General features: G+C 44.4%; 1 protein-coding gene across 3 annotated transcripts in view; it reads right to left on the reverse strand.

The window, feature by feature from the left end:
• HERC4 (HECT and RLD domain containing E3 ubiquitin protein ligase 4) overlaps positions 1 to 24,180 on the reverse strand; it is a 112,352-nt gene that overhangs the window by 44,347 nt on the left and 43,825 nt on the right. The window contains exons 12-17 of one of the 3 annotated variants that reach the window (XM_073685585.1): positions 21,805 to 21,916; positions 12,075 to 12,264; positions 8,902 to 9,074; positions 8,680 to 8,799; positions 3,313 to 3,336; positions 447 to 545 (exon numbers count right to left, since the gene is read on the reverse strand). In XM_073685585.1, the coding sequence (XP_073541686.1) occupies positions 447 to 545; positions 3,313 to 3,336; positions 8,680 to 8,799; positions 8,902 to 9,074; positions 12,075 to 12,264; positions 21,805 to 21,916 (718 nt within the window). Of the gene's footprint in view, positions 1 to 446; positions 546 to 3,312; positions 3,337 to 8,679; positions 8,800 to 8,898; positions 9,075 to 12,074; positions 12,265 to 21,804; positions 21,917 to 24,180 lie in introns of those variants that run through there. The other 2 variants (XM_073685586.1, XM_073685587.1) reach the window with 2 other exon arrangements.

Genomic DNA, 24,180 nt, shown 5'->3' on the forward strand with positions numbered 1-24,180 from the left:
TGTGCTTCTTATATGTGTGACTGACATGTTTCTATCTATCTAATCTATGTGTGATGCTCTATTCCTTCTTGTCTAAATTGTCGGGTACCGGTGTATGCCGCTGCTGAATTTGCCGGCCGGCTTTTTTAAAGAGAGTGTCTTCTGAGCAGTTTGTCAGCTTTTGGACACCTTTGCAGGTGTTTTCTATGTGTTTCTATGTGTTTTTGTTTGCCTGCCATTGGTTTTAATGGTGTTCGACGGTGTTCTAAGGTGTTCGACGAACAGTTCGACGAACAGTTCCTCGAACATCCCGGTGTTCGACGAACCGAACCGAACCCGAACACTACGGGGGTGGCTCAACACTAGTCCTAGGCTTTCTATTGAATCCGTACTCCGTTCAGGACAGGAGTATGAACATAAACGGAGATGGTACTATTGTCAAATTCCCATAATGCATCATAGTGTACCTGCATCTGTATGACGGCATCGGTCTGTAGCAGAGTGGTCTTCGCTTGTGCATCAAATACAAATGGATATGTACAAATTGTGAGAGAACCATCTGGTCCCTGTACAACGGAGAGAATGACATGATTGAAAAAGCCATATAATGCTCAAAATGAATCTTGGAGAAAGAAATGGTGTTACTGTTTATTTATATAAAGCTTTTTCCTGGGAATTTCATGCAAACATGCAACTATGTTATTTATGATGGTTAGCGGCCACTGTAGCGTTGTTGCTCTAGCATGATCATATTTTTCTGATGATGGAGCCACAATGTTTATGCTGGATTTGTCCAGTTCGGGAAGAAACATAAAAGACAACTGTCATGTGTGGGACAGTCATGAACAAAAACAACTGAGCTGCCCCCGATGAACTCTTAAAAAGCAGGGGTTTCAGCTTTTTTTTTTTATAGATGTTCTAAATAAATCTTAATAAAAAGTTTGGTGTACATAAGTAGAGAACCCCTTTACTTGAAGTAAGTAGTTAAAGGGGCTATCTGGGACTTTATTTTTTCCCATGGGGCCCAAGAACTGACAGGTAGGTAGTTTCTATCGGCCTGCTCTACCCGGCTCAGAGGGGTCAACGACTGCTTGCCAGCGAATTTACTGTTTTATTTGACCTCATATTAACAGAGCAGTTCTTCCTCTTCTGGGCTGCTCTGTTTAAGGGGCAACTGCCGATCTCATGCTGATTCACAACCAGCTTCCCGCAGTTAGGCAATCACGCCCTGTCAACAGAGCAGAAGCAGCAGCTGTTCTGTCGACGCGACATCACCGAAAACCGCAGGATCACCGGCAGGAGCGGGCAGTGACCGCTCTGAGCCAGCAGAGATCGGTGCCGGGCAGATTAGGCAGGTAATCAGCACATACTTGGGTGTAAGTTCTTAGACCTCCCTACAAGTTAAAAAACAAACAAATCATCCCAGATAACCCCTTTAATAGGACACATGAAAGGACACTATTTTCAACATTTATAGACAAATAGCGCCAGGTTTTACAAAGGTGCAGGATTTATGTTCTCCCATTGTTATTTCCTAGAGGAAGGTATTGAAGGAATTCTAAATTTATTAATAAACAAAAGTAAATAGGAGAGAAACTTGTCCACTAGTTGCCAGAATATGTGCAAAATAGGATCTATAGTGAGTGGGGGGGGGGAGATTCACAGGGGCAATTTCTGTATTTTTATTTTATGAATCTTATATCCAGTGTTACTTTAACACAACTCAAACTCTTTCTTGGCATGTATTACTATATGGACAATCGGGAAATTCCCAAATAAATGAGCTCCATGTCTCTGATCAGTAGCTCCTTTTTCTAGAACATCTTAATGCTGCTTATCTTGGTTCAGGCAGTACAACAGGCCTGAGTAATGCTCACCTACCAGTGACAATGGGGTGATTATTTCAATGAATTAAGTGACATTCAATCTCACTGTGGGCAGCAAAAAAGACACTTTATGCCAGCCTGGGATGTAGCCTGTATTACTGACATCAAATAGACCACAGTGACTCATGTTTTACAAATTACTGGAACTTACTTACTTTCAATTCTGTCACAAATTTAAGCCCTTAAAGGGAATCTGTCAGCAGGTTTTTGCTATTATAATCTGAAGACAGCATGAGGTAGGGGTTAAACACAGATTTCAGCAATGCCTCTTTCATCAAGCTCCCGGTTTTGTTTAGTTGATATGATTATTTTAGCACCAAGAGCTTATCCTTGCTGGGACACATCAGGGGTGTATGCTGGTCTGACAGGCCCCCTCCTGTGATAGTCACCTCAATGTATGCACATTGTATATGCAGAGCCTGGTGTGGGCGGGGGCTGCTTCCTCAGCTCTGCTGCATTACTAAAATATAAACTCTGATTGCACCTAGTAATCTAGGATCAGCGTCTCTTTGCCTACATCATGCTGCTCTCAGATTAGGTAGCAAAAACCTGCTGACCGATTCTCTTTAAATGTATTTTCCAAGCTGAGAAGAAATGTTTTAAGAAACTCTGTACGTGCAACTGCCGAATCCCCAGTATTTCCAGTGCGAGTGATCTGTTATGTGACTGCATGTATGGGGTACAACTCGTTTAGATGACACCAAGCATAGAATGTGAAATCAAAGGTCCAAGGAAGTATGAAAAAGACAGCACCCACTAATGGATGCCAGTAAAAGATCCTTTTATTTCAGATCCAGCATACAGACGCTGCGGCTGGTTCAGGGGTGAAAGAAGGACGATGGCTGTTTCGCGCATGAGCAGGGCTTCCACGAGTCCAGTGGAAGCACTGCTCGTGCGCGAAACGGCCCTCGTCCCTCTTTCACCCCTGAACCAGCCGCAACGTCTGTATGCTGGATCTGAAATAAAAGGATCTTTTACTGGCATCCATTGGTGAGTACGTCATACTTCTTTGGACATTTGATTAGCACTGTTTATTTAGACATAGCACCTCCTGATGTGGATAGCTGAGGGCTACAAAAACCATCATAAGAGGTTTTTTTGACGAAACAGGTAAGATTTGGGAACTGGTGCCAGCATACTTCACTTCTATGTGGTTCTCATAGAATGTGAAATACAAGTTTAATATTCATAGACCTATTAATAAGCATTAGTAAAAAAAAGTCCCCGCCCCCCCCCAAAAAAACAAACCCCAAACACTTAATTTTTTTAACCAATGTGCTCTCTGCTTTTGATTGATATTGAATAAGGAAATGGCACAATGCTTTTATGTAAGAACTATAAGTACCACATTCCTAAAGGTGGTCGATGGGGATCTGACCAGAATGATGAGTTTAGGTTTCATGAATATGGAAGGGAAAACATAATTAAAGCAAAAACCTAGTCTTACCTCAGGTAATCCCTGGTTTACGTCCTAAGAAGATGCAGTAGGAGGAAAGTGCTAATTAGTGCCTGAACTCCAAAAAAAAAAAAAAAAAAATCTTGCATTTAACCACTTAAGACTCAATATTTCCGAATGTCTTAAAATAGAATATTCAGGTTTACTTAAAGCGCAACCGTTGTTTTAATTTTTAATTCATAAATCAAAGGCACATAAGAAAGCAACTTTATAATATACATCTTATCAGAGAAATCTGCTTCTTTCTCTGCCAAAATCTATCAGTTATTATCAAAAATCTCAATTCTGAGGTAAAATCTGTATTCAGAGAAGACTGACTTTCCCATTACTGATTATAATGGAGAAAAAACACTTCAATATTCAGAAGAATGTAATATTCTGGAGAGCATTAAGTCCATGAAGAGTCTGTAGGAGTTGGCGCTACTGGATTTATGTATTTTTGATAATCACTTAAACACCATAATATTCATTAACACTGTATACAAATTGTAATCACTCAAAGTATACAACCAATAAAACAAGATTTTATTCCACTTGATAGCCAAAACTCTGATTTTAACCCTTTCAGGGACCGAGCCAATTTAAACCCAGTTTTTCAAATCTGACATGTCACTTTATGTGGTCATAATATACACTGCTCAACAAAATAAAGGGAACACTTAAACAGAATATAACTCCAAGTAAATCAAACTTCTGTGAAATCAAACTGTCCACTAAGGAAGCAACACTGATTGACAATCAATTTCACATGCTGTTGTGCAAATGGAATAGACAATAGATGGAAATTATTGGCAATTATCAAGACACACTCAATAAAGGAGTGGTTCCGCAGGTGGGGACCACAGACCACATCTCAGTACCAATGCTTTCTATTTCAAGGGTTTATTTCTCTTTAACCAGAGCTTACAATCAAAGAGAGTACCAGTGCTATGGAAGACTTCCTGCCTGGTGCCGATTCCCAAGACTACCTTCCCGGCTTCCCCGGGGGACTATAGACCGGTGGCCTTAACATCGCATGCGATGAAGTCCTTGGAGAGAATAGTACTTGCTCACTTGTGTCCGAGGGTGATGGCGCATACTGATGCTCTTCAGTTTGCGTACCGGCAGGGACTGGGTGTGGACGATGCTGTAGCGTCTCTGCTACAAACAGTACATTCCTTTTTGGACAATGATGGAACCACAGTGTGTGCTTTGTTCTTTGATTTCTCTAGTGCGTTCAACACATTACAGCCACTCTTACTGCGAGGAAAGTTGATTAAAATGGCGGTGGATGAGGGACTTGTGAATTGGATAATTGACTACCTGTCGGATAGGCCACAGTTTGTTAGGTGGGGGACGGCTACATCAGATAGTGTACTGAGCAGTGTCGGAGCCCCGCAGGGAACAGTGCTGTCGCCATTCCTCTTTACATTGTACACAGCTGACTTTCAGTATAAATCAGACCGTTGTCACCTCCAGAAGTACTCGGATGACTCTGTGATAGTTGGCGGTATTGGGAAGGACCAGGACGAAGAGGAATATAGAAGGGTGGTTGCGGACTTTGTAGTATGGTGCCAGGCTAACCATCTAGAACTAAATGTTAAGAAAACCAGGGAGTTGGTGATGAGCTATGGAAGGTGCAAGAAGGTATGCCTACCTGTTACCATTGACGGTCAGGATGTGGAGATGGTGGACAGTTTCAAATATTTGGGGGTTTACCTGGATAGCAAGCTAGACTGGAAGTGCCACATGGAGAAGGTCTACAAGAAGGGGATGAGTAGATTGTACTTCCTAAGGAAGTTAAGGTCTTTTAATGTGTGTGGCAAAATGCTTGAGGTGTTCTACCAATCCATTGTGGCTAGTGCCACCTTTGCGGCAATAATTTGCTGGGGTAACAGTGTGCGTGTTGCTGACGCCAACAAGCTCAACAAACTTATAAAGAAGGCTAGCGCGACGGTGGGCCTACAGCTTGGGACTTTTGAAGAGGTGGTAGAGGATAGGATTAAGAAGAAGTGCAGAGCTATAATGGGCAACAACACACACCCGCTTTATGAACTGTTTGCGAAACAGAAGAGCACATTCAGCAATCGCCTAATACAACTAAGGTGTAAAAAGGAAAAATACAGGAGATCGTTTGTTCCAACAGCTATGGGGGTGTTTAACAAATGTCTGAAAAGCAATGTCTAAAGCATTCCAAATGTTTTGTTATCATATGTGTCATGTTCGAGATCTGTGTTCTGCTGCTGTGATACCGCAATTTCCTCCGGGATAAATAAAGTATATCTTATCTTATCTTATCTTATCTTAATGTCGATAATTATGGCTTACAGCCAATGAAAACACAAAAGTCATTATCTAAGCAAATTAAAATAATTAACAAAAGACACATGCAAAGGCTAAGCGATTAAAAAGGTCCCTTACTCTGTTTCAGTAGGCTCCACAATCATGGGGAAGACTGCTGACTTGACAGATGTCCAGAAGGCAGTCACTGACACACTGCACAAGGAAGGTAAGCCACAAAAGGTGGCACACAATCCAAACTGCTTGAGGTCTAGTGTGAAGTTTCCACAATCAGTGATGGTTTGGGGAGCCATGTCATCTGCTGGTGTAGGTCCACTGTGTTTTATCAAGACCAAAGTCAGCGCAGCCGTCTACCAGGAAATTTTAGAGCACTTCATGCTTCCCTCTGCCGACAAGCTTTTTGGAGATGGAAATTTCATTCTCCAGCAGGACGTGGCACCTGTCCACACTGCCAAAAGTACCAATACCTGGTTTACAAACAGTATCACTGTGCTTGATTGGCCAGGAAACTCGCCTGACCTTAACCCCATAGAGAATCTATGGGGTATTGTCAAGAGGGAGATAAGAGACACCAGACCCAACAATGTAGACGAGCTGAAGGCTGCTATCAAAGCAACCTGGGCTTAAATAACACCTCAGCAGTGCCACAGGCTGATCGCCTCCATGCCACGCCACATTGATGCAGTAATTGATGCAAAAGGAGCCCCGACCAAGTATTGAGGGCATTTACTGAACGTACATTTCAGTAGGCCAACATTTCGGATTTTAAAATAATTTTTCAAGCTGCTAAAGTATTCTAATTTACTGAGATAATGACTTTTGTGTTTTCATTGGCTGTAAGCCATAATCATCAACATTAACAGAAATAAACACTTGAAATAGATCACTCTGTCTGTAATGACTCTATAGAATGAGTTTCACTTTTTGTACTGAAGAACTGAAATAAATTAACTTTTTGATATTCTAATTTTGTGAGATGCACCTGTATAATCTGTATGTAGGTGTGCTGTGTACAGGGCTGTGGAGTTGGTAAGCCAAACCTCCGACTCCTTAATTTCCATAGCACCGTCTCCACGACTCCGACTCCCTCATACATGGCTCAGGTTTAAGTGATAAACTTACAGTAGCACAGATTCATCTCAACTAAAAGTCTAGACCCTTAGATCAGGAATAGGACAGACATTTATAGGACATTTCATAACTTTCCCAAATTCTTATAAAAAAATATTCCCCACAAACTGCATTGAAGTACTGTACGCAATTTATTATATATTTTAGGTGGCGGAGTCGGTTCATTTTATACCGACTCCTACTCCACCAAAATGGACACCGACTCAGACTCCACAGCCCTGGCTGTGTATACATAGGTCTGAGCTCTGTGTGTGTATATATGTGCTCTACATATATACAGGAGTGTGTATTTGAAATGAGCGGATCAAGCAAAATTCAAATGAGCCCGTTTGCGCAGATTTGCTTGGAAACTTAAATTTCAGAGAAATTATTCTCCACAAACTGCATGTCCCACATTATGGTCTGGGTTCTCTCCAGACCCCAGTATATAATAAAAGTTATATGTAAAAAAGATAAAAATCCTTATACTCACCACTCACCTCTCTGGCCTTTCTGCTTCTCACAGTCACCTGTCCAGTGATCGGAGCATTTTTTCAGGTCACTGTCGCTCACGTTAGTCAAGTACTTCCCTGTTTGACTGGGCCATGGGGAGCTCTGTACATGCGCCCGCAAAGGTCCTGGCACACACCATTATGCCGCGACAGCATTAGGATTTTTGCAAGAGCATGTGCAGAACCCTCGCCGGTCTAGTTAAATCTGGAAATTTGGGCCCAGAGTGAGAGGTACGGGGATTTTAGCGCACGCGGCAACGATGTAAAGATGCGATGAGGACTAGAAAGATGATGTGAGGAGCGGAGGGGTGGATAGGTTAGCAGTGAAATGAGTATAAGGAATTTTTTTTTTTTTTTACATTTGGATGGCCTTTTATAGTTCAATTTAAGGCTTTTGCTGAATACGCGCAAAATTGAATTCAAAACATATCAGCATTTTGGCAAATGCGGATTTTTGTAAAATGTTTTGTTTATGCCGTCACAAAAATCATTGTTCTCGTTAGCAGATCACCAAGTGAAAACTGCAAATGTGTTGCCGATAACATGATACTGTATGGGGGCAGACTGACCCATTAGTGATCGTTGTGTGCCCATCATTCTTCGTCAGTCCGTGTAAAGAAGCGCAGAACAATTTGAATATTGTCAATTGCCCTAGTTTAACAGCCTGAACTCAGCGCATGTAAATACAAGCTACATGTTTCTGTGTGATGGAGTAATAAGTTAGACTGTAGTGGGGCCAGAAATGCTAAAACCGGCCTTGCAAGTCAAGATTAATAAAAGGGCATTTGAAAAATTCTTTGTTAGGTTGTCAAAGTTTAAAAGTTTAGGAGCAAATTTTCATTTTTTTCATGGAAATGTTCAAAACCTGTAATTGAAACCTATTCACTTTTGAAATGACTTTGAAAGGTTGTTATAGCAGCCACTGGCACCTCACAATTGCGTCTGTTAATAATCTACATGCCGCTAATGACAGCGACATTTAGGTGGTTAAACGACCACGACTGGTGTCAGCACGGATTGTGGGAGATGTAGCAGGATGTCAGTGGTAGTAGACATAGTATACAGGCAATACCCGCTGCATCCTCTGATGACGCGGGGAGTTCTTCCCTTATTGCTCAGTGCTGTAAAAAGGGGTGGTGGGGAATAAGGACTAATTAATAGAAATGACTAACGTAAAAAGATTTATTTACAGCCATTAAGGGTTTAAACATGCATGTGAAATTTAAAAAGGTATTTCTGTATCTGATTTTTATGGGATGAGCATCCATGTTGAGAACGAGACCCGTCTCACACTGCTGTAATTGGAGAAGTTGCAAAGTACTCAGCTAGTTCTCAGAACTCCCATAGAGATTAATGGAGAGTGACTTCCATATATTCACATTCTGAGATGGGAACACCTCCCCTTAAATTTTGAAAATTTACGTGAATTAAGTGCAGTCAATAAGTCCTGACTTACCATACAAAGTGCTCGTTGTTGGATCCAATTCACATAGTCGTTCTGGATATCTATAAAGTCTTGTATTTCATGAATATAGAATTTATCATAAGGTATAATCTGTCCTGATCTTTCATTTACCTAAAAAATAAAGTAGTAAAATTAACTTCTAATACAGTAATTAGGTGACCTGCTAACTTAGCTGGAAGTTTATAACATGCTACATGGCATAATGATGCATACCCTATGAAGACTCTCCAATACTTTCAAAGCTGTATTAAGAAAGGTGTTGAAAAGTCTTCTTTCCGAATGAGGAATTCCTGTTTTTGCAAATTTCAATAGGTGCAACACAATATTTTTAAAAAGCCGGACTAGTCGCATGAACTCTGTATTTTCAAGAGCAGACCACCAGTTTTCTATTAAAAAAAAAAAAAGTTATAAAAATAATGAAAATTTAAAACCACTAAATATGTTTTACAAGCCATGCATATTAAAAAGAGTCAACTCAACAACATGAAATTTTTAACATTTTCTTTATATTGGACAATGAATGAGACAGTTTAAGAGGTTATCCACTACATTATCATTGATGACCTATCCTTAAGATAGGTCCATCAATGTCTGATCAGTCGGAGTCCTACACATGGCACCCCCGCCGATCAGCTGCTCTGGGTGTCGGTGGCTGCTGGCCGGAACTGCTCAATTACAGATCTGCTCCATCTACTTAACAGTGGCAGCAGCAGGGTACTGCACATCCACCTCCTAGTCCATGGCCACTATCATTAGATGGAGCAGCTCTGAATTGAGCAGTTTTGGCCAGCGGCCGCCAACACCGAAAGCAGCTGATTGGTGGGGGTGCCGGGTACTGACTGATCAGACATTGATGACCTATTCTAAGGATAGTTCATCAATGATAATGTAGTGGACAACCTCTTTAAAAAGGGGTTTCCAGTACTTTTATATTGATAACATATCCTCAAGTATAGATCATCAATAGAAGATCTGTGGGAGTCTGAAATCCCCATCCCCACGGTGAGTGGCTGGATGTAGACAGTGTAGAACCTCTGCACCTTTGTAGAATATTTAGTAGCTGCTGCCAGGTGCTGCAGGGCAGCTATTTTTTTGTCAATAGGAGCTTATCTGCAGCACCTGACAACATCCACTAATCAGGCACCAAGCTGCACTGTTCTGCTCAGTACACGGTTTACATTCGGCCACCGCTGGGGGTCATACTAGCTGACTGGGGGTCCCTGATGTCAGAAACCCACCAATCTCATATTAATAAACTAACCTTGAAAAGGGTCATCAAATAAAAAAAAAAGGTACAGGAGAACACATTTAAGAAACATTTGATGCTTTATAAGTTTGTCAAAGTAAGTGTCAGATTTTCTATAGCAGGAAGCCATCAGGATTTTGAAAAATCTGAGGAACATGAAAACATTATTTAAACTAATGGATAGTTTTCTGAAGTTACACTCCTGTAATAAAATACCCTTTTCATTTATTTGATGTTTCTTTCTCGATTTACTTGACCATTCCAATAACTAAGGCCTCATTCAGACGTCAGCTTTATGCATACGATTGCTTTCCGCGTTTTTCACGGATTGCACTCGTATAATAGCGAATGGGGTCTTTCACATATCCATGATTTTGCACAAAATCGCAGAAACATGTCAGATTTTGATCCAAGTGTCAGATAAAAATCATCAATGCAAGTGTATGGTTGTGTGCCCACTATGCGTTTTTTAAGCGTTTCCGCAGCTGCAATTCCGCCGCAGAAACGCTAAAAAAACGCTTGGTAGAAGGTCCACTATGTTCCCCAATGATAATCTGCATGTGTTGAGCACATGCTGCGGAAATTTCCGCTGTGGATTATCATTGCGGAAAAATCCGCAGCACTACCAATTATTTTGCGTAATCGCGGCGTTTTCGCCGCCATTGACTTTCAATGGACCGCATGATATCCGCATCACTGAATCTGCAGATGTGGATACCATGCGGTTCAATGTGCGGATGGTACCCGGGTTTGGAGAAGGAGACTCCTCCAGACCCAGGGACCATAGTACCTGTAAAAAAAAAAAAAAAGAAAAGAAGAAAACAACAAAATATACATTATACTTACCTTCTGATGGTCTCCATAGCGATGCGTCCTGGCTTGCCGGCAGCTCGCGATGGTCTAAAAAAGACCTGCCATGACATCATTTAGTCATGTGATGGGTCACGCGACCGCTGACGTCGGTGGTCGCGTGACCCGTCACATGACTAAATGACGTCATGGCAGGTCTTTTTTAGTCCACCGCGACCTGCCGGCAAGCCAAGATGCATCGCTATGGAGACCGGAGGCCATCAGAAGGTAAGTATAATATTTATTTTTTACCATTCTTTTACGGTCACACTATATAAATCCATGCCGGTTGCAAGGATTTATATAGTGTGACCAAGTTGTCAAGCACTTTTCAAGTGATGGTAAAATCGCTTGGAAAGCGCTTGTCAACCCGCATGCGGAAATGCCAGTGAAGAACGCTTCACATCCGCATGTCCCTGGCAGGAAAAACACATGTACAATCCGCATGTACAATCCGCATGTACAATCCGCATGTACAATCCGCATTCGCTTTTTCTGCCAGGGAGATGCAGAAACGCTCAGGAAAAATCCGCAGCATTTCTGCATAGTGGGCACATAGCCTATGGGTCGGGGGGAGGGTGGCGGGAATATAAGAAAAATTAATAAAAATCGGACCCTTAGGAAAACTATAGAAAAACTTTTTTTTTTTTTTTTTTTGCTTTACACAAGAGAAATATTGATAACATTTGGACCAAACTGATGAAACCGAGTTTTTCTCATATGTGAAAGAAAAAAAAAAAAACTGGTGTCTGAATGAGACAATCTATACACTCAATGGAAAAACATGACACCTATGAAAGACATTGGGGACAGTCACTGAGGAATTATAATACACACGCAGAGCTACAGCGAGACCAGGTAAAGATGCAGAAGAGCGGGAAGCTGCAAAGTCTCAGCTGACCTGAGAAACATTCACACAGGAGTATTGCAGTATTGAAAAGTACAAACCCCTTTTATTTAGTTTAAGCCATATTTTGACTATTTGAAAGAAACCCACTTTAATGTTCAGTCCTAGTTCAGTACTCCACCATGCATAGTGGTCTAATGGGCCATGATGACCCCATTACCTGGAGCGGGACTATACAAATCTTTCCCAAACATCCTACTAGTTATAATTCTGAAGAAAATGTCCCTTTCTATAGCCATGTGGAATTCTACCAACTAGTTTAATATCGATTACAGGATACTGAATTAAACTGAATACTCTTTTAGCAAGCAGATATTAGTATCTGGATTAGAAAGTCAATACTGTTAGCTGTATGCAAAAAGAAGAAGTCGTGCCTTAACTCACCTAGTACTTTTAATGGAGCCTTCTCAAGCTTAATAATTGCAGTCCCAAAAGGAATCGCTAAAGAGGAAAAGTTGTTTGGATCAGTCATAAGCGGGCACTCTGGCAGCGTGAGGTACAATCTCAAAGCCTCAATGTCAGGTGGGGAGCTTGGTAGTTTTGGTATTAGATGCTTTTCCAAACTGGCAGCCACCTAAATGTAAAGACACTAGACTGAGATTAAAAATAAGTCTTTAAAAGGGAAACTGCCAGCAGGTTTTTGCTATATAATCTGAGAGCAACATAATATAAGGAAAGTAAGCCTGATTACAAGGATGTGTCACTTACTAGGCTGTGTGCTGTGGTTTTAATACAATCAGTGTTAAAATCAGCTGGAGATCATCACTGCCTGACTTGGACTCATGTGCAGGCAGGCCAGGCTAATCAGTGTAACCCCGCCCCTGTCAGTGATTAGCAGCTTGCTGACCATGTACACAGGAAGCTGCCAATCAGTACTGTGGGCGGGATATACACTGTTCATTCTGACCACTGCTAGATCTGCAGCAGAGAAAACAGGGATACTATCAAAACTACACCAAGCAGTTTACTAAGTGACATGTTACTGGAATCAGGATATCTTGCCCAATATTATGCTGCTCTCAGATTACATAGCAAAACCCTGCTGACATATTCCCTTTAAAAAGAGGACTTGTCACAACACCTGACATGTCTGATTCATTAATGCTTCTAGATCTCACTATGCAATTAATCTGGAGGCTTTTTCATCTAAATCTGAGTAATGCTGTTCCCCTGTTATCCATACCAGAAATTTATGAATAAATTGACAACTAGGTATTACCATTCAGTTTGTCAAAAGCGGTGTGTCCCTACACAGTCTTTAGGCTCATTCAGACATCAAAATTTTTTCTTGTATGCAAAAAGTTAATTTTCTTCAACACTTTGGGTCAGAATTTATTCTGTTTGTTCTGTGTGTCAGTTTTTACCATTAAACTTTTTTTGCGCACAAGGTCTCAAAAGCCTCTTCTATAAAAGCAGCATAAAATTCAGACAGCACATGGTTGGCATCCAAGTGCTGCCCATTTTTTTCACTGAGACAGACTATGTTCACACGTTGCTTTTTTTTCTGCAGCCAAAACAAAAAAAAGTTGCAGCCAAAACGCAGGTTGTGCGGCGTTTTTCAGGATAACAATTTTCAGCTTTGCTTCCACCTTGCAAGCAGGAACAATATAATGTGTTAGACCACCAATGCAAGATACTTGTGACATCATAAAACATTTTGGGGAAAAATTATTTCATGAAAAAAATGCACAAATTGCAAATGTAAAAACAGTTGGGGAAGTTGAATTGTTTACTTTAAAGGGGATAGCCAGGACTTTATGAAAAACAAAAAATGTGCTCAAGTACTGACAGGCACGTACAGTAGTTGCTACCTACCAGCCTGTTATGCCCGACACCGTTCTTCCCAGACACAGAGCAGTCACAGACCGCTCCTGCTGACATGTCAACAGATCGGAGGCTTCTTTTCCGCTCCGCTGTTGACAGGGAGGGACTTCCGACGACATTCTGATTGACAGACGATTCCCTGCTGCCTAACTGGGGGAATCAGATGTCAATCAGAATGATGTCAGAAGTCACGCCCCGTCGTGTCAGCAGAGGCAGCTGAATTCCGATAGGAGCGGTCTGTGCCCGTTCAGTGCTGGGATAGACCGGCGCCGTGCACAGGAGGCAGGTAAGTTGCAATTACCTGCCTGTTAGTGCTTAGGCACATTTTTTTTTTTTTTTTTTTCATAAAGTCCCGGATATCTCCTTTAACATATCTCACTAATTTAATTAAACTATAGTTGGAGTCAGGACAAACAAAAATCACAAAAAAACCCAACTGTTTCACATACTGCTGTACCGGCATTTTTGTCATCAAAAATGCTGCAAAAACTGATAGCAGCGTTTTTGCACTTACTCATTGCTTTTTCTTTATCGCTTCATTGGGGGACACAGGACCATGGGGTGTATGCTGCTTTCGCTAGGAGGTTGACACTATGCAAAAAAAGGAAAATGGCTCCTCCTCCGCAGTATACACCCGCCTACAGGCACCAAGCTCACCAGTTTAAGCTTAGTGTCTGTAGGAGGTAGACCTGGATCTTACGAGCCAACCCTGTTGTGTTTTATTAATGTTTGTTTTTTCTCTTTCAGATACAGCTCTTCAGGCTAACAGGGCACATTGCGTCCCCTGTTAACCCACTAGCGACCGAGAGAGCAATGTGGCTACCCCCACATCGCCCACTCTCGGACCCGCTGGGCAGGACTTATCCCGTCACCTTAGGGTGTCTCAGGGTGATCTCGGTGGCCAGCCCTAGCCTGTTCCCTACCCCAGCCCCCTCCTCGGAGCGGCCTGGGAGGGAGACGGTGGTCCCTGCGGGTGACCTTCCCCCAGTTTTCTGGGGTTGACACCGTCTCCTGCACTGTCCAGGACCGGACAGTGCGGGAAGGAGGAAAAGCCAGGACCCCCCCCTATCCAGGAAAGCATCCTGAGACCATCCTCAGAAGGAGAAAGGAAGGGACGGTTCCCGGACCCGCTAAGACAGGTACTTCCCTGCCTTCTAGCTGCAGGTCCCACTCCCCCGGCGTTACCTGCCTCTCCCCCCCTCCCCCTCTCACCAACATGGCGCTTAATAGCACTTCCCTGGGCCACTTCCTCCTTCTCCCTCATAATGCGGGGCAAATCTGCCGCGCTTTCTCCGTCGGGGGTGGGGCGTGTCCGGTCGGCGGTCCCGCTCCGACGGCTATAAGCCCCCTCCTTTTTGACCAACCAGGGCCGAGGAGCATAGTGACGCTTCCGTCACGCCCTCATGCCTTCTGCGGACCTATCACGGCAGGCCTCTCAAGCCCGCCCCCCTTCCCATCGGAGCCTCGTCGCGCTCAGTCATCAACTCTGCGTCCTCTGCACCGACGCCATCTCTCTGCCGCACGCAGCTCCCCACTCAGTCGGCACCTATCGACCCGCTCCAGCCTCACCTTCGGAGCCTCCAGGGGGACACGGGACCGCTTCTCTACAGGATCGGGTAGGCTCTGCCCTGACACCGACCTCCCTGCAGTATCCCTGGTCAGGCACATATGCCCAAACCCAGGGAGCCCTCAGTCCGTCCCTCTCACATCGTCACATACTACGCCTGTACTCTTTGCGGTACTAAGTGGCCCGTGGGTCTCGCTACGGCCTTCTGCTCGACCTGCAAACCTCTCACCATGCTGGCACCCCAAGATCCCCACGCTGCTCAGGACGTGGTAACCCCCTCCCCTCCAGAGTGGGCTGTTGCTATGTCACAGTCTGTCCTCTGACCTCACCAAGGTTTCTCAATCTCTGGTGCAGGTCTTAGAACGCTTGCCAGAACGTTTGCCTATGCTGTCCACGGCCACCAGCGCTCCGAACGTCCCCACAGACGATTCGCAGGCACCCCTGCCCCCTCCTCACAGGGGCAGACTGATGGCACGTTCTCAGAAACGGACCCACGCAAGCTCATCCTCCAGCTCTCCAGACTCCAAGATGCTCCCTGCGTCTCACACCTCTTCCCCGGAGGTCGCCCAGGGATCTAACTCTGCTTCAGATTCAGACTCTGGTTTTGACTCAGAAAAGTATTCCAAGGTCCAGGACATGATAAACAGCCTTATATCGGCTGTCAATCAGACTCTGCATGTTACAGAAGACGAGAGCCCTTCCCGGGATTACGCAGTTTCCTTCAAAAAGATTAAGCGTCCTGCATGCACTTTTTCTAACCATGCAGAATTTGACAGCGTTTTTCAAAAGCAGTGGGAGCATCCAGAAAAGCGCTTTACAGGAAAGAAACAGTTAAACATCCTATACCCCTTTAACCATGACCTTGTCAGCAAATGGACGGAGTCCCCATCTGTGGATCCTCCCGTCTCTCGCCTTTCCGCCAAGACGGTACTGTCTCTTCCGGATGGTTCCTCCCTTAAGGATACCACGGATAGACAGGTTGAGGCCCTCACCAAGTCAGCCTTTGAGGCTGCGGGCACCTCCCTCTGCCCTTCCTTCGCCTCAACTTGGGTATCAAAAGCGGTGTCCGCCTGGGCCAAACAGCTCAGACAGGGCATTCTAGCAGGCGCCTCCCCGGACGATCTGGCCGACTTAGCTGATCAGATCGGCCATGCCGGAAAATATCTACTTAAAGCGTCCCTCGACTCCGCTGCATGCTCAGCCCGGGTTTCCAGTAATCTCTTTGCCTTACGTAGAACTTGGCTCAAAGCCTGGAACGTCGACCCGGCTTCCAAAAGATCTCTAACTAATCTTTCTTTTCAAGGTTCCAGGCTGTTTGGATACAAGCTAGATCAGATCATCTCCGATGCTACTGGGGGTAAGAGCACCTCTCTCCCCCAGTCCAGACCCAAACGCCCTTTTCCTAGGAGACGCCCCCCTTCAGTTCCGGTCCTTTTTGTCAGTTCACTCAACCGAACCCCTCCTCTCAACAGGACCGTACTCCAGCACAGCGGGACAGTCGTCGACCTTCCTTTAGGCCCACGCCTAACTGGTGCCCAAAGAGTCGCTCCTCCAAGTCCTCTGGATCACGATCCAACAGGTTTTCCTCAACATGACAGGTCACTCCCACCTGGGACTTCTCCCAGGGTGGGCGGCCATCTCCTTCTGTTCACAGATTCTTGGCTCCCGGCAATAGAAGATGCCTGGGTAAAAGAAATTGTGACTTCCGGCTACAAAATAGAGTTCGATTCCAGCCCACGATCATGCTTTCTCAGGTCCCGCCCCCCACAACCATCTCTGCTTCCCAGTTTCCTCCGAGCCATCACCTCTCTTCTGCACTCAGGAGTCATAGTCCCGGTTCCCGTTCAGGAAAGGTTTTCCGGTTTTTACTCAAATCTCTTCGTCGTCCCAAAAAAGGACGGCTCACTACGTCCAATTCTGGACCTCAAAACAGCTAAACCGACATGTACGCATCCGACAGTTCATCCCTCAGGTCGGTAATCACCTCGATGGAGGCCGGGGAATATCTATGTTCAGTGGACATTCAGGATGCATACCTTCACATCCCAATCTGCACGTCACATCAGAAGTTCCTACGCTTTTCCTTCAAGAATGCGCATTACCAGTTCACTGCCCTCCCCTTCGGCCTCGCCACAGCCCCGAGGGTTTTCACGAAGGTGATGGCGACAGTTATAGCCATTCTTCGAACAAGGGGAATTGTAATCATCCCCTACCTCGACGACCTGTTAATCAAAGGCCCCACGTTCAAGGACTGTCTCCACAGCCTACAGATCACCTTGAACACTCTCTCCCGGTTAGGCTGGCTGATCAACACGAACAAATCCTCCCTGGTCCCATGCCAACACCTAACCTTCCTAGGGATGCAGTTCGACACGACCCGTGCCCGGGTCCTCCTTCCGAAGGAAAAGATAAACTCCCTACGACAAGCAATCCACATCCTCTCCGACTCAGGTCCACACTCCCTTCGCCTATGCATGAGTGTCCTGGGAAAGATGGTAGTGGCCATGGAGGCAGTTCCGTTTGCCCAGTTCCATAACCGGTCCCTTCAACTAGCCCTTCTCTCAGCTTGGGACAAGAATCCGTCATCTCTAGATCGACGCATCAAGTTACCTCCTCAAGTAAGACGGTCGCTAACCTGGTGGTCCCACCCTTCTTCCTTCAGACCCGGGAGACCATTCCTTCCGCTGGTGGTCATGACCGATGCCAGCCTCATCGGTTGGGAGGCAGTTTTCCTACAACACACGGTCCAGGGCCGGTGGAGTCCCCACGAAGTCTCCCTTCCCATCAACATTCTGGAGATAAGGGCGATGATTTACCTGGCGTTGCGTCACTGGCAGAAGATCCTGGCAGGGTCCCCAGTCCGGGTACAATCGGACAATGCCACGGCCGTGGCATACATAAACCATCAGGGAGGAACGCGCAGCAAGCCCGTTTTAAAAGAGGTGGCAAGAGTGCTACTTTGGGCCGAGAAAATGGTCCCGGCAATCTCAGCAGTCCACATTCCAGGGGTCGACAATTGGGCGCCCGATTTCCTCAGTCGTCAGGGCCTCGCCTCAGGAGAATGGTCTCTCCATCCCGAGGTGTTTCACCAAATCTGCTTGCGGTAGGGCACGCCGGACGTCGACCTCATGGCGTCCCGGTTAAACCACAAGGTCCCGTCCTTTGTAGTTCGGTCCCGCGATCCACTATCAATCGCTCAGGACGCGCTAGTCATATCATGGTCACAGTTCCAAATGCCCTATCTCTTTCCACCTCTACCTTTGATCCCTCGAGTCATCAAAAAGGTCAAGACAGAGGGAGTACCAGTTCTCCTAGTAGCCCCAGATTGGCCCAGACGCGTCTGGTACACAGATCTGGTAAATCTGCTTGTCGACTCCCCCTGGAGACTACCAGACCGTCCGGACCTCCTCTCTCAGGGGCCTATTCTTCATCAGAGTTCTCGTTCTCTGAATTTAATGATATGGCCGTTGAGGCCGCGGTGTTGAAGACGGCGGGCTTTACTGACAATGTCATTCAGACCCTAATTAACGCCAGAAAACCCGTTACCTCGCGCATATACCACAGAACTTGGAGAGCCTTTTTTCGTCACTGCGAACAAGATCAACTGACTCCTATGTCCTTTTCTTTGCCAGTCATTTTGGCTTTTCTGCAGTCTGGCCTAGAGGCGGGACTATCTCTCAGCACTCTCAAGGGCCAAGTTTTGGCCTTGTCCATTCTATTCCAACGTAGCTTAGCTAGCCGTCCTCAGGTCAGGACCTTTCTACAAGGGGTGGCCCACCTGGCGCCCCCCTATCGCCCTCCAGTGGAACCATGGGACCTTAATATGGTCCTAAGCGTCCTACAACAGCCTCCTTTTGAACCCATTCAGGACATTCCAGCCTCTCTCCTTTCCTGGAAGGTGGCTTTTCTGGTGGCTGTTACCTCTATTAGAAGGGTCGCAGAACTCGCAGCCCTCTCTTGTCGGTCGCCTTTTCTGGTATTCCATCAAGACAAGGTAGTGCTCAGGCCGGTGCCTTCCTTTTTGCCAAAAGTGGTTTCCGCTTTTCACATTAATGAGGACATCGTTTTGCCTTCCTTTCGCCCTGCTCCAGTGCATCCACGGGAGAAGTCTCTGCACAAACTGGACCTGGTCAGAGCTCTACGTGTGTACCTTTCCAGAACGGCCTCCCTTCGGCGCTCGGATGCCCTTTTTGTCATCCCTGAGGGGCATCGCAAGGGTCTCCCTGCTTCCAAGTCAACCAACGCCCGTTGGATACGTTCGACCATCTTGGAGGCACATCGCATCTCGGGCAAACCTCCCCCTCCTGGAGTAAGGGCTCACTCCACCAGGGCGGTGGGGGCCTCTTGGGCGGTTAGCCATCAGGCTTCGGCCTCTCAAATCTGCAAGGTCGCAACGTGGTCTTCTCTTCACACCTTTTCAAGGTTTTACAAGGTCCACACTTATTCTTCGGCTCATGCCAGTCTTGGACGGAAGGTCCTGCAGGCGGCAGTTGCCGAAGTCTGACCTAGTCTGTGACTAACTTCTGTTCTCCCACCCAAGGGACTGCTTTGGAACGTCCCATGGTCCTGTGTCCCCCAATGAAGCGATAAAGAAAGAGGGATTTTTGGGTACTCACCGTAAAATCTCTTTCTTGGAGCCTTCATTGGGGGACACAGCACCCTCCCTGTGTTTGGACCTATGTCCTGTTGGGTATCTCATTTAGTTTTTCAAGGTTGTGCCCCGTTGGGCATTACATAGTTGGTTTTTATTGTGCTTCTCCTACTGCTCTAGCCACTAACTGGTGAGCTTGGTGCCTGTAGGCGGGTGTATACTGCGGAGGAGGAGCTATTTTCCTTTTTTTGCATAGTGTCAACCTCCTAGCGACAGCAGCATACACCCATGGTCCTGTGTCCCCCAATGAAGGCTCCAAGAAAGATTTTACGGTGAGTACCCAAAAATCCCTCTTTATTGGTGAAAAAAAGGCTGCAAAAGGGCTGACATGCTGCAGGTTTCAAAAACACACCAGTTTTCCAATTCAGTCAGGAAAAACAAAACAATGCATGAGATGAGTGAAAGATCATAGCTTTTGTTAGTACTGTAAAAAACAGCTTTTAATTTGTATTAAAAAAAAAAAAAAAAAAGCAGCAAAAATGCAACGTGTGAACATAGCCATGGAATTGTACTAGCATGCGTCTGATTTGGTGCGGACCACTTAAGCATACAGTCGCCTCCGGTGCTAGCACAGTTCCAGTGGTGTCTGCACTGGCTCTCCCGGCAATTGTGCAACATTGTCATGTCATGCGACTCCTACGGCCAATCAGCGAAGGTTTCACTCTATCGGCCATTGGATGTATCACATACATTCGGAGGAAATGGGAGAGCAGCAGCTCTCATTTGCTCTGGATGTATGCGATTTGTCCGAAGGTAGGGAAAGTGAAGCCAACGCTGATTGGCCGCAGGGATCGCATGACAAAATGTTACGCAATCCCTGGGAGAGCCAGTGGTAACATTGCTGGAATGGAGTTGGTACCACTGGCGAGTATGAGTGGTATCATTTTACAAGGGGGAAACATGATCGAGAAGGGGTTGTCTGAGTAGTGGACAAGCCCTTTAATACACTTTAGGTACAATATGTATGTGCACTTGTAGATCAGGAGAGCAGACCGTCCGTCATTACATGTCTCACACTTAACAATCCCTTTCATCTATAATAAGAACTGGAGGCAGATTCTCAGGGAGATCAGTGTCCAGCCCACAGATCTTAACAGTGCTTTTACATACTAACAAAAACATAGATTTCTCTGGAATAAGACATTGTATCGCAGATATCAAGGTATCATTTTATTTAGCTTCCTATGACCTACAAGCTCACATAGACCGCTTAGGAAGGCTAGAAAATGTGCAACCTTTCTCCATCAGTTATACATGATAGACTGATGTCTTTTTTCAACCTATGTGACTATGTAACTTTCTATATGGCCAACATGCACATACAGGCATAATAGGAGGGCTGAGCCTACTGACAGATTTCCTTAAAAGAACATGGAAAGTAGAAAATTGTGTGAGTTAAAAAGACAACCATCAATTCTAAAAGGGTTGTTCAATGGCAAAAAAAATGTTCTGTCGAATTCAAATGTATTGCAAAATACTAAGAGTATTTCCTGCATGGACCAATACACCAGCTGAACATTGTTCAGAAAATCTGGAACGTCATTAAAATGTGAAGAGTCGGCACAGTCGCAATTTCCTCTGAGTGTCGGTGACATCAAAGAAGGGGCTAGCTGTCTGGCTCAGATCATTAGCCAAGCTAGTCTTCTCCTTTGTCATGGCCATCTCTGCATAAGTGGTGTTGGAGAAACTGAGGGCATTGCAATCTATGAACTCAGACAGCTAACCCATTCATACATGTCACAGACACCCAGAGAAGGAAGTGAAGCTACCCGTCACTTCAGGCTGTGCGGACGTGCAACAGGTTATATGAGTAACTGTCAATGTCTGAAAACGTGAAATCGTTCAAACAAGTTTTAAAAGAAAAAAAAACATAAATTTGTGAGTTACTTTATTTTGCAGGTGTGCACAGTGACAAGTTGATCACAGGTACAGCCAGCAATTAGTTGCAGTGGTCAAATTCCCATCTGGCCGGAAGATGAAGTATGGAGACCAGTGGGTAACATGGGAAGAAAATTTTTTATTTTTGAGGATTCTGGGACATGGATTAACAACCCCTTTAACTCCAAGCTTACCTGCTGTACAATTTGTGGTGGTGCCGAATCCAATAACTTGTGAAACAGGAGTCTAGCAGCATTCAGATCTATCCCTGAGAACTTGGCACTTGTTCGATAATGATCATTATTGCTAAAAAGTCATAATACCAATTAGAAAAATCAACATATTAAAGAGCAGCTTTCACCAGATTGAGCATGTTAAACTGGCCGGATCATGAAATAGTGGCTGCAGAGCTGAATAAACGGTTTTTACTTTTTCATTTCTCCTTTCCATTGCGGAGATGTTGGCTTGCAAAGTTTAGGTTATGATACGCCCAATGGGGTGGTAGAGATTTTTCTTCTGGGGGGTGTATTTTATACCCCTCTAAGATGATGAACAATCATAACTCAGATATTTTGGTTTCATATCAGTAGCAAACAAACGTTTTTAACCACACACAAACAATTAAAATTAAAAGACACGCCCAAACCCGGGTAATTCCACAAGTGCAAAATAAAAAGATATACTGCCCTATGGGACCAGCACCACTCTAGCGGTCATATTGTTATGTCACATGAGAGTTGCAGCCAATCAGTGTTCAAACATCCCCAGTCCAAAGTCACTAGTTTTTTCCATGGGAAATGTGAACGATGCAGCCCATCAGTGGCCGCTGATAGTAATGTCATGTAAGGGCCAGCAGACACAGCGCCAACATCACTGGAACGATTACTGTCCCAGAGAAAAGTATATGTTGTTTTTATTTTACAAGAGTATTTTTTTCATTTAAGAAGGGGTTGTCCAAATAGTGGACAAGTTCCTTAATTTTTGATAGCATTACCCTGTCGACAGAGCAGAGCGGAAGAGAAAGAGCTGCAAATCGCCAACAGGACTGTGACTGCTGTGAGTTGGCGGAGATTGGCGCAGGGCAACAAAAGCAGGTGTTGGTAAGTGCTTAGCCCCATGGGGAAAAAAAAATTGGATAACCCCTTTAAATATCTGGTAAAATAGTAAGAAGTAACAAAAAGAAGTACTACTTACCTTCCTAATCCATTGCCGCTCCTGTGCCATCACTTCCCTGGTTCCCCGATGGTCTCTGATTACTGGGATCCAGTGATACATGACAGCTCCAGCCAATCTGTGGCTTTAGCATTGACATGTTGACAGCACTGGAGTCACTGTGAAAACAACATAGCTGGAACTGGATGAGCAGAGACCGGCAGCAAACCAAGGAAACATCAGCACAAAAGCAGCAGAGGATCAGTAAATTGCGCGTTACTGTTTTACGTATTTTATGCCCAAGGTGGCCCTTTGTAAAATAAAAATTACCAAACCATTTTAAGATTTAACTTCTATACACACCCGGTCAAAATTGAGCTTAATTTTTTTTAAATTCTGTGGAAGCAGGGGTGAAAAGCAATGTCTGACTTTCATTTGTTCATTTTCATAGATTTTTAATTTATTATTACTTTTGTCAGATTCAAGTTATTTCTGTGACCATTGTGGGTTTTTCTTTCATTAAACGAGGGGTACCAACAATTTTGACCACGTGTGTAATACACTATAAAAAAAAAAAGAGGTAAAAAAATGTCCACATATTGGCAAATCAAGTTGAAGAAGTAGGGAAAAATTTGCAAATCTGTTTGTTGTCTTTCAAGAGATATTATTCTTCTGTATCTTGCTAGTGACCATTTTTCTTAAAGGGAATCTGTCAGCAGGTTTTTGCTATGTAATCTGAAGACAGCAGGAGATAAGAGGTTGAAACACTGAATTCAGGTATGCGTCACTTGTCAAAGTGCTACTAACTGAAGGATTTCTTTATTAACATTGCTGGACTACATTAGTCCAGTAACGCCCCTCCCCCTGTGATAGGCAGCTCACTGTGTACACTGTGTGCAGAATTATTAGGCAAGTTGTATTTTAGAGGATTATTTTTATTATTGATCAACAACTATGTTCTCAATCAACCCAAAAGACTCATAAATATTCAAGCTTAATATTTTTGGAAGTTGGAGTGGTGTTTTTTTAGATTTGGCTATCTTAGGAGGATATCTGTCTGTGCAGGTAGCTATTACTGTGCAGAATTATTAGGCAACTTAATAAAAACCAAATATAATCCCATCTCACTTGTTTATTTTCACTAGGTAAACCAATATCAGTGCACAAAATTTAGAAATAAACATTTCTGACATGCAAAAACAAAATAATTAGTGATCAATATAGCCACCTTTCTTTATGATGACACTCAACAGGCTTCCATCCATAGATTCTGTCAGTTGCTTGATCTGTTTTCGATCAACATTGTGTGCAGCAGCCACCACAGCCTCCCAGACACTGTTCCGAGAGGTGTACTGTTTTCCCTCCCCGTAGATCTCACATTTTATGATGGACCACAGGTTCTCTATGGGGTTCAGATC

The sequence above is a fragment of the Phyllobates terribilis genome, unplaced genomic scaffold (genome assembly GCF_046119375.1).
Source record: "Phyllobates terribilis strain yellow unplaced genomic scaffold, ASM4611937v1 Scaffold_5__5_contigs__length_657084704, whole genome shotgun sequence".
Classification (NCBI taxonomy): domain Eukaryota; kingdom Metazoa; phylum Chordata; class Amphibia; order Anura; family Dendrobatidae; genus Phyllobates; species Phyllobates terribilis.